The 18,037-nt window shown below is 41.3% G+C and overlaps 1 protein-coding gene across 1 annotated transcript; it reads left to right on the plus strand.

Annotated features, from left to right (window-relative positions):
- Nucleotides 1-5,366: 5,366 nt before the first annotated feature.
- LOC306959423 (shaker-related potassium channel tsha2) lies at nucleotides 5,367-8,533 on the plus strand. Its single transcript, XM_079551534.1, has one exon. The coding sequence runs from the start codon at nucleotides 6,118-6,120 to the stop codon at nucleotides 7,558-7,560; it is 1,443 nt and encodes a 480-aa protein (XP_079407660.1). The 5' UTR covers nucleotides 5,367-6,117; the 3' UTR covers nucleotides 7,561-8,533.
- Nucleotides 8,534-18,037: the final 9,504 nt, after the last annotated feature.

Here is an 18,037-nt window from a genome sequence, read left to right on the forward strand (position 1 = left end):
AGTCTGGGTCTCAATCCAGTTAAAATGTATGGGCAGAGCTGAAAAAGCATGTGTTCACAAGGTGGCTACAAATGCGTCTCAGTTACACCAGTTCTGTTTGGAGGAATAAACCAAAACTCCTGCCAACTATTGTGAGAAATATAAGAAATAAATATATGAAATGTATGTAAACTATTGGTTTTCGTAAAAAAAAGAGAAAAAAAAAAATGCAAAAGTGTCTTTATAATGTGTAAGCATCTGGTTCCCATTGTATAATTCAGTTATTGTTGTCACAATATTAATATAATCCATATCCATAGAAGATGTAGCAACATCACTCTGTCTTCCATTTGAGATTTCCAAATATAAACCTAATACAGAATGCCCGGAAAGTCAAGTTGTAATGTTATGTGTTCACAGCTTCTATTCACGTCACACAGAAGACTCAGAAACAGCACCATCTCCAGCAAAACCAACAAGTGAAACACTAAACTTAAATACAGGTGAAAGAAGATTTGAGAGTTCTCTGCTTTTGAGTGAGACATTGCAAATTTGCATCTGTGGTTGGGTCTTTAAAACTTATCAGAGGAATGATTGGCTGCCTGCAAGCAGAGTCCCAAACACTTTTGAACAGAAAGTAGGACTGGCTTGATTTGAATTTGAAATGCAGAATTCAGACTGATTGAATATCCATAGATAATTTGTTGTTGATCCATTTTGTTTGTGGTTTCACAATTGATATTCAAAAAGACAAACCTTTTGCTTCTCGAAGGCTCCATCAAGGTAACAGCACAAAACGGTACAATTTATTGCCCCTCGACGAGCACAGGCAGCAAAAGAAATGAGTCACGAACGAGATGTATCACAGGACGTCAACGTTTATCTGTTTGTTTGTTGCTTTTGCACTGATGCGTTGCATGCGTCAAGGTGACTGGCTGAGCGAAAGTGACTAGAGAAGCAGAGGACAGGGGCGTGCTGAAGATGAGTCGGCTCTTGGTGCCCACATCACCAGATTACATGGTTCACTCACAGTGTCTTAGCATACACACAGATGGGCCCAGCTCCTATACTGAGACTCCCCTCTGTCACAACAGCGCAGCGGATAAGCTCAACACCACAGACTTTAAATGCCACGATGCACATCACCACAAAAGATCAAGTCACTAGCTTAAAAAGACAGGAAAGGGGTATGAAATGGTTATCTGTGAGGAAGAATGTAAACATATGAAGTATTTAGGGCTGTCAAAGTTAAATCTTTAACTCACGATTAATCGAAAAAATTATCAGTCCATTAATCATGAATTAATCGCAATTAATCGCATCATATGTTTTGACCAATTACACTTCTGTTTCTGGGCACATACATTACACTTGTATTAAATACATATTGAAGCCAGGGGCCTCCAACCTCTTTACATGATGAGGTACTTTTATGCAACAACAGCGTTAGAGAGCTCAGTATGCACCAAGGAGGCTTGTTTAAAGCAGAACTAAGTAACTCTTGCCCCTAGAGGCCATGAGCGCCACTGCAGGGGTCGTAGCACGTTGCGTTTTAATATACTTTCAGGCAAAAAAATAAAATAAAAATACACTACCCCTTTGTTAAATACCATAGTTATAAAAGTAATTGACAACAAAGCATGTAAAAAGTGTGGGCTTTGTTTTTGTGCACACACGTGAACAAAGCACAGAGTTTTGTGTGTTTCTAGTAGTCTGAAAAAATAACATGACATTTCAAACTCTTTTCTCAAATGAGATGCAGAATATAATTAGTGTGTAATAGAAGTGGGATATGAGCACCCTGAGCTCATAATGAACACACGACATGCTCTACAAATGTAGGGCACATCCCACAGTGTCTGACACACACAAGTATTTCATCTGTGTTTTTGGAGCAAAACGTCCTGTATGAGGTGTATGATAAAAGTCCTATGATTTTGTTTAGCTTGTTTGAATATTTATGATGTGTTCCAGGCAACTGCTGCTAAATTTCGGACCTTCCACTTGAATAATGCCCTGGCACGCCGCTCAAACTGGTAATTATGGCTTTTAAACTCGTCCAGACAGCTCCGAGTTCAGATGCGAGATGAAGACATTAATGGCGGCCCCCAGTGGAGGAGTGCGGCTAATGATAAAACTTTGACAAAATCACAGCATTAGTGATGTGACGGTTTCTTAAATAATACGTCCATGAGAAACATTCATGTAACATTCTGATCTTACTAGCTAACTGTTAGTTTACATACGAGTTTATTCAGCTGAAATGCTCTGAGGTCGTAAGTTGCAATTTTCAAGTAGGAAAAATACCAGTTTTATAGCAGACGAAGAGCAGTTCAGAAGACTGTTATGGACATTTATCAATCAAGGTCTGTGACGTCGCCCGTTATGGTGCTACCGGAGCCCCAACCTGGAGCCAGGCCTGGAGTTGGGGCTCGCATGCCCCGGCTGAGCCGGCCTACTATAGATGGTGCTCCGACTGGGGACTCCATCGATCTACTGAGGGACTTAAATGCCCACATGGGCAAACGACAGTGAGACCTGGACGGGGTGATTGGGAAGAACGGCCTCCCCGATCTCAACCCGAGTGGTGTTCTGTTATTGGACTTCTGTGCTAGTTACAGTTTGTCCATAACGAACACCATGTTCGAGCACAAGGGTGTCCATAAGTGCACATGGCTCCAAGACACCCTCGGCCAGAGGTTAATGATTGACTTTGTACTTGTGTCATCGGACACCTGGCTGTGTCTCGGACACTCGGTGAAGAGAGGGGCTGAGCTGTCAACCGATCACCACCTGGTGGTGAGTTGGATCCGGGGGGAGTCCAGGGGAGTCAGACCTGGCAGGCCCAAACATGTCATGAGGGTCCACACTGTCTGCCCTGATGAAGACCTAATCGGTCGAAACACGTTGGTGTCCCTCGAAAATAAAGGATTTTTACTTATAAGTCGGTTGTGCCTCGGACCTCCTTTTTTGTCTTCAGACGTAGCTTTTTGGCGTACGGATCCTCGAAGAGCACTTGACTGGCAAAGATACCGAACCCACAGCAGCGCTCACTCGCCCTCTCACTCATGTCATGAGGGTCTGTTGGGAACGTCTGCCCCTCTGTGGCTGTAAGGTCTCTGGTGCCTGTCACGGCGGCAATCCCCGAACCTATGGTACCTGGGGCAACTTTGAAAAAGGATGAGAGCATCCACATCCTGCCAGCAGATGCACAGTGGTCCTTAACACAGCTAACTACGAGGACAAGGTCAGTCTCTTGCTCGGGGATGCTAACACTGATGAGCGACTGAAAAGGGTTACAAGAAGAAAATCATAGATTACCTTCACAAGCTAGAAAAGGAAGAAGTAATTGACAAGAACCTCTATTTCAAGCTTTCCCTGAGAGAGGCCATTCCATAAATTAATGGGATACCAAAAATACACAAGGAAGTGTCCCTTAGACCCATTAGACAGCATAGACTCCATCACCTATAATCTGGCGAAACACCTCAAGACTATCTTATCCCCTTTAGTTGGTAATACAGAACACCATGTGGAGTTTGTGGAGAAGATCAAACACCTCCAGCTTGAAACTGATGAAACTATGGTTTTGTACGATGTGACGGCTCTATTTGCCTCTGTCCCCACACTGACCTGTGAGTGACAGGCGGTGCCACATCACTCAGTAGAACTCTTGAGTGTCCCAGCATAGGACTGCTCTTACCCTTGATATATATTTATATTTTCTAATACATTTCCCAATATTATGCCTTTTTGCTCATGTTACAATGCAATACAAATACAATTTAAATATTTTATGCAATGACAGAATACACAATAGAATTATGTGGATAGACGTTCATATGCTTGAGCTCAAAATGTGTGCACTATTCAAATTAATTACTACTATTCAAAGTAAGTATTTGTCTTCAAAGCACTTTTAGATTTCCTTGAAATGGAAAGTGCAATGTCATAAAAAAAATAAAAAATGTATTACTAAAATGTATTTGTTTATCCCCCTGGGTTTCCTTATAAACGGAGTATGGGAATTCCTGTTTGTGTCTGCACAAGTTTTCAGAGAGAGAGAGAGAGCTCTGCAGAATGAGATGTTTTCTAGTCCAGCGTTCCCAGAGTATTTGGACAGCATTGGCCCAGTGATGGATGGTGCTATTCTCATTACACTGACCCATTACGTCAAAACACAGTCACCCTCTAAAAATAAGAGCGCACTTTTTCAGGCAATCGTTGTTTGCTTTGGAAGAACTACCTCCTCCTCTCTGCACACTCCCAGGCCAATACTAAATTAGTCACACAGGGTTGGCCATGTGCAGTTAATTTTTTTTTATTTGCATAAAAGTTTATTAATGTTTATTTTTGAATAGGTGAAAAAAAAATTACTGCAAAAACCAAAACAAAAAATATTCCCCCTACAAAATACCTGTTAGGCTACTCACTGCAGTTTCATTTTTTCCTAGAGAACGGGTCAGTTTCATCTGATCTCGGAAGCTAAGCAGAGTTAGTCCTGGCTGGTTGGTGCTAGCGGGAATGCTGTTGGAGCGACAGTGGCTGAGTGTTCATCCCTAATACAAAAGTTGGAGGTTCATTTCCAGCTCGGACTGGAATTGAACGTCCAACCGCTCTGCTGTGCTTCATTTGGCAAGACTATTTGCACGTCTTGTCTGTGTACATTATGAATGAGTGTTGAATGTGGGACAAATTGCAATAGATGCAAAGCAACTGATTGCTGGTGATGTGCATGTGTCTCCTATGTGCTCATCAAATGATAATCATATTAACAACATACAATATACTGAAAATTAAAGTAACACTCTTTCACAATTCAGAAATTAAACAATATTCAGGCTCATGTGGAGCGTTGCCAAAGAATGCACCAGAGGCCAATGTGACATTTGAACAATGCCATCAGAGCAAACAGGACATTAGGTGATGTTAGGCAGTTGAGGCTTTCAAGACCTTAGTGTTTAGCATGAGTCATATATGATCCAATGGGCCAAATATGCTTCATGAAGCCTTCTACAAAAGACTATCAGCACCCTAAAAACATGGGACATTTGTCTTCAGAGATACTTTGTTGTGTGGCACATGTGTTGTTGTCACAAGGATGCATTTTTTATGAATGAAACAATGGCCAATTTTACGTCATGGTTGCAGGACAAGCAGTTTCCAGACACTATAATGTTCCATTGTAATTTTAATGTACTTATTTTGAATTTTGTCTGTTGGAAATGTGACCTCTTTAAACCTCAATGAAATCTTTCCCCTTTTTAGTCTGTTTCCCTCTTTTGGCCTTGAAGCTCCCTCCGGTCATTTTATGGGAAAATAACTTCTGCTTTGGGAGAAATCCAACTATTTTAGGCAAGTCGACTTGAAGTGATGCCCAGAAACCTACTTTCCATTCATCCGATTTTGCACTAGTTGCGCGTTTCAAACGCACATTAAAACAGACTTTCTAGGTGCTTTTCAGGAGCAGGGTAAAATCCACTCCAGCTGCAGGCAGCCGTGTTTCAAAAACACGGCGTGTCCAACTTGTGGAGATGTTGCGTGCTGCGGTCAGAGCTGCTGCGTTATGGAGACGTCAGCGCCGATTCTCCTTGAAATGTCTGCAACGTGACATTGGACACCGTCTATTTATCTTTTTTGTGCCTGTGCAGAAAGAGACTGGGTGGAGTTACTATAATGTTTTTGTTTCCAGATTAACCGTAAAATGTGTGCTGTTTTATTTAGTCTGTGCCACAGTTTCAACAAATGTTGTTGCTATGACTCGTGCGCAATGGAGACAACAGGTTTTACGCGCCACTATTATGCTCCCCTAACACACCGCCCTCTTGAATTTGTGTACATTTTTATTCTTACCAAATAGATTGAGAATCACCCGTGCATTAGTTCGTGCATGTGCGTTTTATTGTCCTCAGTGAGACAGCGTGAACACACGTCAGCTTGGGGAGGGCAAAGCCTGCTTAAAATGCACTGAATGTGACAGCCCAGTCATAGTCCAAGCCTGAGCGGTAAACTGAGAAAGGTGTGTGTGGAGGGGGCAGTAAACATGCCAGCCGAACCAATTCACCCGCAGACGTGACGCACACATCCACGAGGAAGAGCAAAGACAGAGGGGACCGAAGTGCGCGCCCGGGGTAAAACATGACAGTGGTGCCTGCAGAGAACCTGGATGAGACCGTGGCACTGGCTGCTCTGTCTGCCCAGGATGTCTACGACCCAGAGCGCACAGAGAACCAGGAGTGCTGTGAGCGCGTGGTCATCAACATCTCCGGGCTGCGCTTCGAGACGCAGCTTAAGACACTTGCCCAGTTCCCGTCCACACTGCTTGGTGACCCGCGCAAGAGGATGCGCTTTTTTGACCCGCTTAGGAACGAATACTTCTTTGACAGGAATCGGCCAAGCTTTGATGCAATTCTGTACTATTACCAGTCGGGCGGTAGACTACGCAGACCTGTCAACGTACCCGTGGATATATTTATGGAGGAGATTAAATTCTACGAGCTTGGAGACGACGTGATTGAGAATTTTAAGGACGATGAAGGTTTTATTAAAGAAGAAGAGCGTCCGCTGCCAGACAATGAATTCCAGCGCCAAGTCTGGCTTTTGTTTGAGTACCCTGAAAGCTCTGGACCAGCCAGGGGTATTGCAATCGTGTCTGTCTTGGTCATCCTCATCTCCATTGTCATATTCTGCTTGGAAACGTTGCCTGAGTTCAGAGAAGAGTCGAGAACGCTTGAAGAACATCTCCAGGTGAATGGAACGACGCGCGCAAAAAAACCCAATCCATTCACAGACCCATTCTTTATTGTAGAGACTCTTTGTATCATCTGGTTCTCATTTGAGTTGCTGGTCCGATTCCTGGCCTGTCCCAGCAAACCCGCATTCTTCAAGAACATCATGAACACTATTGATATAGTGGCCATCATGCCATACTTCATCACCCTGGGACTCGAACTCGCGGAGCACCAGGGCAATGGGCAGCAGGCCATGTCCCTGGCCATCCTCAGGGTCATCCGTCTTGTTCGCGTCTTCCGGATCTTCAAACTTTCCAGACACTCCAAGGGACTCCAGATTTTGGGAAAGACACTTCAGGCCAGTATGAGGGAGCTGGGACTTCTTATCTTTTTTCTTTTCATTGGAGTCATCCTCTTCTCTAGTGCCGTGTACTTTGCAGAGACAGATGACCCGGACTCAGGCTTCTCGAGTATCCCGGACGCATTCTGGTGGGCTGTAGTTTCCATGACAACAGTGGGCTATGGTGATATGTGTCCGGTAACAATCGGGGGTAAGATTGTGGGGTCTTTGTGCGCCATCGCTGGTGTGCTCACTATTGCACTTCCGGTGCCTGTCATCGTGTCCAACTTCAACTATTTCTATCACCGTGAGACAGAGCACGAGGAGCAGTTCCAATACACACACGTCACATGTGGTCAGCAACAGCTACCGTTTGGGGAGTTCAGAAAGAGCGACAGTAAACCGTCTTTGACCAAGTCCGACTACTTGGACAGCGATGAGGTGGACTCCATCAAATACACTAATTGCAGTCCTCACAAAGCGTACACGGGGAAACTCACAGACGTCTGACTCGTGCGCAATGTGTTGTTGCTTCTGCGCGCGCGCGCATATCCGAATGGCAATCCTGCTCATAGCAGCTCTGGTTTAAGTTGAAACTGAGCATTGTGCATTCTGGCCTCGAAAAGAACCATTCAAATGACACAGCAGTGTCTTCCATTCAACACAGCACTGAATAGCATAGGCTGTTTCGTTTCACTACAGCACTTTATCATAGAGATCTCTGTTTATTCTGATTTAGGCTATGCATTTCAGAGTTTGCACCTAGTCACACAGACTCAACTCAAGCCAAATGTCATGGCACAGACATGGTAACTGTAATAGTGCTGAATGAATTTTCCATGCTGGTTGGCTGGACCTCAGCAGTGGGGCAGTGTGCAGTTGAACTGCAGCACAGAGACTCTGGGAATAGAGGCTATGCACGTGCGTTCTTTGGATTCGAAATAGAACCGTAATCATTCCAAACAGTGGCAAAGTGAGTGGCAAAATCAAGTAATAACAACTTCCTTAATTCAATAGTGCCACTCAAAAAAGAAACAATTTTGCCACTCACCGCGGAACACTTTGACAACACGTGCTAATGTATAATTAGGCACATTTATTTGTTTATTGTTGTTTTTATTAGCGCCTCTGAAAGCCTCCTCTGCCTCATGTAGCAGCTCATTTAATGATGTCTGTGACAATAGCTCCATCGTGAGGCTGGTAAAATACACTGCAGCTTTTTTATAAGCAGTTTCTATAGCAACATTCCAGACTTTTCTGTATTGTCTATCTGCGAAAGGGCGCAGGAAGAACTAGAGACTAGAAAACCTCCATGTTGTGAATGTGGAAGCCTCCATGTTGTTTGAATTCACAATTTGTCTTTATACTGAGGCTGGTTTAGTTATTATGATCCAATGATATTAGGTCTATAGGCTGTCGTTCATGGTCATCTCTGATTAGTCACGCTGACCCGAATGACACTGGGGTTCAGCCAACAATGTTATTCTTACCAGCATGTTTAGTTTATTAGTAAACAGTAATGCATTTTCAATTTGACCTCGTCAATCAAACATCGACATATTAAACAGCTAAAATGATCTGACAGTTCAGCAGTGCTCTAGGTAAAGGTTGTCTTTATAAAATCGCACTTGCATTTGGTACATTCACACTGGCCACAAGTCTTTGCAGACAAGCATGTGTAAATGTATGGGCAAATGTGCCCATAACAAGAGCAAACACCTTAACCATGTGTCACCACTTACATAGCCTACAGCTATATTTTATTTTAAACAGAGCTCAAATACCCTGAACTGATTTGAAGACCCCCCTTTCCCCCCAACACTTTGCTTTGGGGTTTGGGCCGTGGAATAATAATAATGACACTGTTATGAAACTGATGGGAATAAATAGTTCTCGTTGACATTCTGGACGCGAGGAAAAACCTCTGGATTAGCCTACTGCTTGGAGTCTCTTCGGAATCAATCAGCAGTGGTTTAGCAACATCTGGCACTTCAGACGACCTTCAACACTCACCGACTGAACACCAAGAGGTACGTTTCAATTTCAGCTGAGACAAAATAGACATTTTACGTTCTGTTCAAAAGTCATCCTACAAGCATAATAAGTCATCGAAATTATGAGAAAAATCGTCCCTATCCGAATGAAACATTTGTTTTTACATCTCCTGCCTGCTGTCAACTGACTGTACTGCGGATGCAGTTTATCCTTTTGTCACTAGATGGCACTAAATGCTCTGAGCAGGTGGCAGACAGTGTTTAGAGGTCATTGGATACACGCCTGTATTTGTCAAACACACGAAATGTTCCAAGTGTAATTATCTGAATTCATGCTCCTTCGTATTTGTCATGGATTTGTGAATTCGCTTTTAATCACAAATCCATAACAAATATGGCCAACTAGTATTCTTTAATAACAGGCTAATGTACAATTTATGGTCAAACATTTATGAGTCTTAAACCCTATTAAATAGACACATTTATAACTCTGATACGACTGAGAACATAAATCCTGTTTAGATATAAATAAATATGTGTGTCTTTCATATCTTTTAAATTATGTAACAACATGCATGCATGGATTAAGCCGATATGGACTATAATCTATAAACTGCATGGGCCTATATGCCTATATGGACTAAGATAAAATAAAATAATAATAAGTTAAAGATGATCAATGCCTGAAAACAAATCACCTCTAAAGACATAAAAAAGTCTGAACAAACATCAAAGATAAACAACTTGCTACACATCCATATTGTCTGCTGAGGTTGCATGTCATCATCTTTCATCTGAGCAGTTGACATGACAGCCACATGGGGCATTGTGCAAAGTGAATGAGTGTTCCCAGTGGACTGTTATGGTCAATTTCCTCAGCAGTCGCCTGTGAGTCTTGTCCAACGTGTTGTCCTCTGAATATATGCAGAGAAGGTAAACACGCTCAGCTGGTTGATGCTCTCTTACAGCTATTGTTAGTCTATGTGTCATCACTGAGGGAATGTGTCCTGCATGAGGCCTCGAGTGGCCCACAGTGTTACTCCATGTCTGACCCCTTGGTGACCCCCCATAACTGCTTTTTCCACTCAGCTTTAGGGCCTAAAAAATTCAACAATATGTTTTTATAGAAACCCTTTGCACAAAGAATTATTGGTGTTGCAAGCCAGTGCAATACGAAACTAATTAGCAAATCATAAAGGCTGAAATTCTGAAGGTGAACTTGTTCTGAAATGCGTCTGATTCTTTGGAGGTCAATATTTCATTCTTCTCTTAAGTCAGGCTCCTGAACATATGTTCATGCACAGTGAACTGAATCTGAAAAAAGGAAACTAAACTTACTCTCTATCTTTTGTTTTGAAGACAGCAGTCACATAGTGTGTAGTGATTCACACATTGCTGTGGCACATGTTTTATACCTGATGACATCCTATTACATTGGCTTACATATTGTGTCTAGTGAGGTACTGTTTTGGTATTGTTATTCTAGCCAGGTCAAAGAGCACTGTACCTAATTAATGATTTTTTTTTTTTTTTTTGCACTTATGTCACTTGCACTTGATTGGTTACAGTCATGAGACCTTGAGCGGTGCAACTCTAAACTCTCAGTGACAACAGCTGCAGGTTGCTACAGCAGCAGCATTACAACAACAGTGCACACACCATGGGCTCGAGCTGCAATGATTACTGAGCTGTTTCCATAGCAACTGCGTATTTGACTGATTGACAATATCAACTTCCATAATTACAAACAATGGAGCTAGAAAGACATGAACTGTTGTCCTGTGTCCACCTCTGGGCCACAGTTTAATGTAAATGTAGTATATAAGTGACGATGGCTGTTTATCCCCATATCCATGTTCAGCAGGCAGCAATAGAAGTACTTTACTGATCGTGTTGACTCAGATACTGGGTGTCTTGACATCTCATTTTCTTTACAAAAGCCCTAACCTGAGCTGTATTTGCTGCTGTTTCATGACACTTTTCTGACTTCTAAGGACTAGTGACTTTTTATTCATTTGAACTTTTTGAACTTTAATTCAGTTAAAATGATGTCGATTAAAGGTGACTCTCACATGGCAAGAAAAGTGGTCTGACTATGGGGAGGAAACATGCGAAAGCGGTGAACAAATTGCTTTCGTATAAAGCCCCTTTTTCCATTTTTATCTGCAACAAACTGTGCTGCAGACCCCGAAGAGTCCAGCTGATACCTTGCAGCAGATTAGGCTGGGGTGAAACGAGGCTTGCCCAATTATATACAGCATCAGTGAATTATCTTACAAATAACAGTGAGCACACAGCTGGTTACGCTGCTTCTCTCTCTGGCACATATCACAGCTCACTCACAGCACCTTATTACGCTCCGTCAGTGTTTGTTTTTTTGTTTGTTTTTTGTTCACTCAAAAGAAAAAAAACACGGAATGGCTGATCTTCATGTAAAATATTAACCAAGTGTTTTTTTTTTTCTGTTTTGTTTCCCCTTCTGTTTTTCAGAAGGAGTACAGTGAGCGATCCCCTCATTCCAGCATCACCTTGTACCAAAAGCGACCACCTCCCTCGCTGACATTTCATCTGTCAACCCCGTCTTGATCTGGACACAATGAAATCAGTTGGAGGTACACTTACTTACTTGAATCCTTGTTTTTGGAGCCTTATCGTTCACTTTCACTGCAATGACAGTCGAAGTAATTCTGTATTTGTCCCGTGTGTTGTGATCATGGCTGCACCGAAACGTGTCTGCATGCTTGTTAGAGTTCTGCTGCACAAACAGATACTTTTCGGTTGTCATTTGTTATTGTAATGGCACTGTAGTTGTTCTTTTTATTGCACTAAAATAGATTTGACCAGAGCACAATCCAACTCGCCAAACAGTAGTACATTTTCTTAGCCTCGGCATCCAATTCAGACACGTATACTTAAAAACAGTTGTAAATATGGTACGCCTGTTCTCTGCCTGATAGGACGCCATTTTGTGAACTTTTCCCTCAAGTGAATCAAAAGGAGAAGTGGCATTCGATCCTGTAACGTATTCAAACAGTCCAACAATGAATCTTCTTATATAATATAGTATAATATAGTTTGTTCGATGGATTATTCCCATGTCCGTTAGCGTTAGTCATCGGAACTTTGCTTATTGTGAAAAATCCAAACCCTTTGAGATTTTACAACAGATACGAATTTGTGGGGTCATACCATGCCATTATATTGGTACAGGCTTCACTATTCATCGGTTTAGGGGGAGAGAGATCAGGATAGAACGTTCAATGAGGCAAATAATGGACAAGTCTGTGAAGCCAAAAGAGCTGCGCTGCAAAAAGTGAATATCAAGCATTGTCTTAAATGACTTGAATTGAGGAAATGTATCTTGTTTTGAGCGGTTTTCACTCATTTAGACACTTTTCCTGATGGGACCAAGTTTACTTTGCTCGTTTGAGGACATTTCAGACCAGTTCTAGGGTAAATCTCGCTTGAAATAAGAAAGTAAAATTGCCAATGAGATAAGACCGATTTTCTTACCCCATTGGCAAAGAAAATTACCCGAAATAAGGACGAAATGTATCGAAACGAGTCAGAAACATCTCAGAACAAGTGAAATAATCTAGGACAAATGCCCAACTAAATCTTAACTAGTCAAAACAACTAAAATTTGGATTGTTTTCTTTGGTTTTGGTCCTCATATTTCAACACAACCCATAAGCTACATAAAGTCTTTCACTAGTCATTGTAAAACAGCGGTTCTTAACTGTTATGCTGTCGGGACCGACCATCACCACAGAATAACAAGCCGCAACCCGAAACAGAATGAATGTGTTATATATAAAGTCAAATATTGTATACGTTATTTTTGGGAAGTCATTAGCCTGAAAAACGGAAACCACATTAAAAAATTCCAATAACAGGCATTTGGGCAGACTCAGGTGCATTCGATACTTTTCAGTCGACGGCTATTGTGGGAAAGGCTTGTGACCCACTGAAAATGACTCCACGTCCCACTTTTGAGCCCCGACCTACCAGTTTAGAACCACTGTTGTGAAAACCTCGCCCAGTGAGCACAGAGTTAATATCACGCCCTGCTATGCAAAGCCAACATTACAAACATATGTATTCATTGACACTTACCTGTTTTTACAAATGAACTCTTCGTCCATACTGTCATTGTCTCTGCACATACAAAAAAAACGGTATTATCGAAGAGCGCTAAGTGGCTTTTGTTGTAAGTCTTAAACATATCAGAAAAGATGTGTGTGTCTTCATGATCAGAAGGAAAAAACAAGTTAGAAAAGACAGAAGAAAAGCATTAGCCATGGAATTAACGTCATGGCACATTTACAATCTTAATTTTATTCTTGTTCGTGTTGTCATGTTTAGTTTTGGATCAAAATGCTGTATTTCCTGTGATGACATCTACCTCATTGTGCGCAGCATCATCAACACCAAGTGAGGCTCTAATGAAGCTTCATCACGATCACAGTCATAGCTTTGCATGTTCCAGTCTGCTCCTCCAACTGTCAGGCAGAGACACAAAGAGGAAACGCTCTATTCATGTTTAAAGCCACATTGCGGGACATTCCAGGCAATAAACTGCAGTAAACACAAACAAACAATAGGCTCCTGATGCTCAGAGACAACACCATAGCAATGAGATATCAGAGTAACACATAGGAGAGGACTTCATCCAATCATTTTAATGTATTCATTCATTTTTCTAAAGCAAAGCAGTAAAAACTCCATGGAGACAAATGAAGTTCAGACGCTGCGACGGTTCGAGTCAGAGTGAGAAGAGATTATAGTATTTTCTTCTGTTTATTGTGTGAAATGCTACGCAGTGTGGCTTTAAATGAAAACAATATCAGCTAAAACTCTAAACTGTGTTTTTGCTTACACGTCAGTTTCAATATTTCAAAGCCAAAAACACACTCTCATCAGTAATACTGAATTATATGAGAGAAATATTGTACACAACAGATTTATTGCAATTTGGTGATTTCAGACGGCTCAAATGTGAAAGTTATGCGACTTGCAGCATGTGAAAAATGCACATTCATTTTCATATTGTTGAGTACATATACATTTTACATCTTGTGTATTCAGTAAAGTCATTAATCACATCACATTATTCCAGTCTCTTACAACAGCGATATTTCTTCACATGGTTTCTGTGCTGTGTCTATATAACAATATTTCACACAGCTGAGTGCAGCGCTACTGATTCACTGCCACTTGAAATACTCTTAACTGCAAGGTGTTTAATTGTCTTATGTGTTTATAAAAAGCAATAGTGGGAATGGTTCCTCTCTCTGCAAAGTATGCAATTCTTTCCTCTTGCTTGACCTCCATTTGTTTTGATAAAATATTCATTTCTGATTGGGAACTTGGTGCATGTGAGTACACACGTAGATGCATCATTCAAAGCTTTGTGTTTCTGGATTAAGGAGTGACGGTGATGTTCAGATTGAAAGTTATATGGAGCAGAAATACTGCTGTTCCGGCATGTGCGCTGTGCAAACGTCTAAACATGACTAAACAATTATATCGGACAAGAGATGACGTCAATGCTTACTAAGATGCTCTGAGGCGGTGGCCCTAAAATGCTTCACACCAAAACCCTGGCATTTAAAGAGCATCTTTTATCATAAAGAACCCATTGACAAACCAGTGACTTCAAAATGAAGTGAGTCTGAGGCCCAGCAACTCCAGTCATATACAGGGCTGGATACCGTTACATGTTTTCATGCCAGTACTTTAGCACTTTTTCAATACCTTTACTTAGATATACATAGATTTGTCATCTAGAACCACATTGTTAATTTATTTCATAAAGGACAATTTCTTCTGAATTTGTCTCACTTATTTGAGCTGAAACAACCAAGTAACTTTGTTTAGTGCTGTCCCTGGACCCAACAGGCAACAAAAGACAAATATAGTTTGTTGGAGCTTGTTTTCAGTGCCCTTTTTTCCTCTCAGATACCAGTAGTGCCTACACTTTTTTCCGATACCACAGTGGTGTTGTTTAACGGTTCCCAGCTCTAATCTTGTGTGGACTTGGTGTGAAGTTCACAGTAAAACACATTTCCATGAAGAAACAGAAACTCTACATGATTTCCAGCATTGTTACAAGGCTTAGTAATTATTCAAATTGATGAGTGTAAATAAGATAAGAGATAATATACGTCAAAACCAGCAACGCATGCTTTTCCATTACCAGCAATAATACAGCACATTTAGAGTGAGAGCAGCTGTTGTAAATGTGGTCATTCATAATGTATGTTATACGTTCATAGTGCCTTTATCAAAGCTTTTATTTAAAATAAAGTATAAGAAACAGTACAATATGAGTAATATGTAGTTATAGTCATGTAACTGCACCCATACAGAGAGATGGCGTAATGTAAATGTATATTGAATGTACTACAAGCATGTCTTCCTGCTGATGGAGAAAGAGATTTGAGTGTAATAAAAACCCTTGACACTGTTGAGTGACTCAGTATGAACCGACCCAAGTGATATCTGAATATTGCAATACAGAGAAGTCAAGTATTCAACATGTCATAGCTACATGGTTACTCTTATGTCGAGGGAAAAATAGCTCCTCCAGGCAAACTAAAATGACTGAATGTTTTCCTGGTCATGGGTTAGTGTGAAAAGCTTATTTTCCGTACATTGAAGATGTGTCTATCTTTTTCAACATGCACCTTTTAAATGGATGTTAAAAAAAAGCTGAAATAATGATTACATGTGTTGTGTTTTGGGTCTGTGCGTGTGTCCACCTGTTACGCTGTTTGTTCACCTGTAATAACTTCACGGCAGAGTCACACGAGCTCTGTTTGCAAAACCTCAAGTCTTGATTTTTCTCGATGTTGGCATATGCCAGGTATATGTATATATATACTGTATTATGCACACAGTCAATGGTGGTGACTATGTTTCATGTGGCCTTTTCTTTTCAATGTACTGTTGTAAATGGTTTGTAAATCAAAAGTGTATATAAAGTTAAGGTTTTATGTTTCTAAACTCTTTGTTTAATAAAGAAACTAAATGATTCAGTTGTTTGTTGTGTTTCTTGTTTCTTTTTGTTGCAGAAAAGTTACTTGTCGGTGTAATATGTGCACAGACATTCAATTCAATTCAACTTTATTTGTATGGCACATTTAAAACAACTGCAACCAAAGTGCTTCACAGTAGCAACATATGACATATAAATAAAATACAAGTAAACAATAATCGTATTGAAGGCCAGGGAGAGGAGGTGTGTTTTCAGTCTGGACTTGAACTGTTCCACAGACTGAGACCTGACAGACAAAGGAAGATTGTTCCATAGTCGAGGCTCTATCACCTCTCGTTTTTAGCCGCCTCTAAGGACCTGGTCAGCTGACCTCAAGGCTCTTGACGGGGAATAAAGTGGCAACAGATCACTTAAATAGAGCGGGCCCAAGGAGTGGAGACTGCTCCTTGCTGATGGTGATCGTTTCACTTTGATAAGCTGAGGAGGCTGATGGATTACTGCTGCGGTAGAGATAGTAAAGGAGGGTTACATGATGGAAGGGGAGAGAGTGTATTTACTAGGGCTGAGACAACATACTTTTGTCACGATCTGAAACGTATCACGATTGTTTAAAATGTTCTTTTAGAAAGACACATTTTGTTATTTGGTCACACTGACAGAAGCATTGATAAAACGGTCAGTGTGGCCACGGCTGGGAAGAACAGCTGGTAAGAGAGTTATCATGCACGTCTGGAGATGCCTCTGAGGAGTCAGAAGGAAAATTCCCAATACGTCAAAACACGTAAGCAGGGGCGGATCTAGAAAAAATCATATGGTGGCAAGCAGGGTCAGCGATAATATCTGCAGTGGCAACACATTTTATAATGTTGAATGTTTATAGCGGGGGTGCACAAGCGGGGAACTTTTCCATTTATGCTGAGCCTCCCAAAATTATATACAAATAGTGGCATTGTCCTCAATGTACGTAGGGGGTTTCTAATTCAAGCAAAGTTTATACTTTTGTAAACAACATAAAGAAAGGAAGAAAGGCCACAGGAGCTGGCACCTGGCCCTTATTTAGCTATAAAGTTGTTGTGTCCTGTCGAAAAAGTACTGAGAATGAGCCTCTGTAAGCACCCAAGTAGCTTCTAGAGCAGATGAGACATTACATCACATCAGTGGGGTGTCAGCTGGGGGGGCAAGACCTTTTTGCCACCCCTCTAGATCCGCCTCTGCGCGTAAGGTATTTAACAAAATTTGTTATACCTAGTGTCTTTCTAAAACATCACATCAGGATGCTCAGGGGTCGAGTTAAACAAAGTCTAAACATCGACCAGAGTCAAACAGCTGAGTGTCTTCTTCTACTTCACTCAGTATTACTAAATTCACCACTAAACTTAGAAACAAGGACCTCTTCCTCTGGTTTACTTCTACAGAGACATGCTGCAGTCAGTTCAGCATGTCTCTGGACAAATAAACCCCTTTGATGTGGCAGAATATTTAGAGTTATAACATAGTCCCATGACCGGTTATACCATAAAGCCTGAGAGTATCAACTGCCGAAAAACATTTCAATTGGGTAAGAAGATTGTGCATCCTTTTGCAAGTTTGCAGAGTCATGCAGATCTAGCAGATTGCTTCACTTTAATGTCTCATTCAAAAGTAATGATTTGGAGGCACGGGAAAAGGGATCCATTACATAAGAGAGTGGCTTTCAGAGACGGCAAACGGAAAAACCACAGTGAAGGAGAGCGCATTAGTCCGACCTGCAGCCTCAGCACTCTGACTTCCTCTGCTTGAACTTATACAGACACTTGATCTGACCCACAGCAAGGACTAAATGGGTTTCATATCGACTCCACCTAAAATGGTTTCAAAGACATCACAACCTTTACAGGAAGCGCAACATGAAATAGCTTAACTTTGTAAAAAAAAAAAAAAACTGCTGCCACAAAATGAGATTCGCTGTAGCATTTGTTATAAGTCACCGATGAGCTTATTTACAGAGGCAATA

The sequence above is a fragment of the Gobius niger genome (assembly GCF_951799975.1).
Source record: "Gobius niger genome assembly, chromosome: 2".
Taxonomy (NCBI): domain Eukaryota; kingdom Metazoa; phylum Chordata; class Actinopteri; order Gobiiformes; family Gobiidae; genus Gobius; species Gobius niger.

Excerpts from the sequence above, each read along its gene's own strand:
- LOC306959423 (XM_079551534.1), top strand. The coding sequence starts at position 6,118 with ATGACAGTGGTGCCTGCAGAGAACCTGGATGAGACCGTGGCACTGGCT.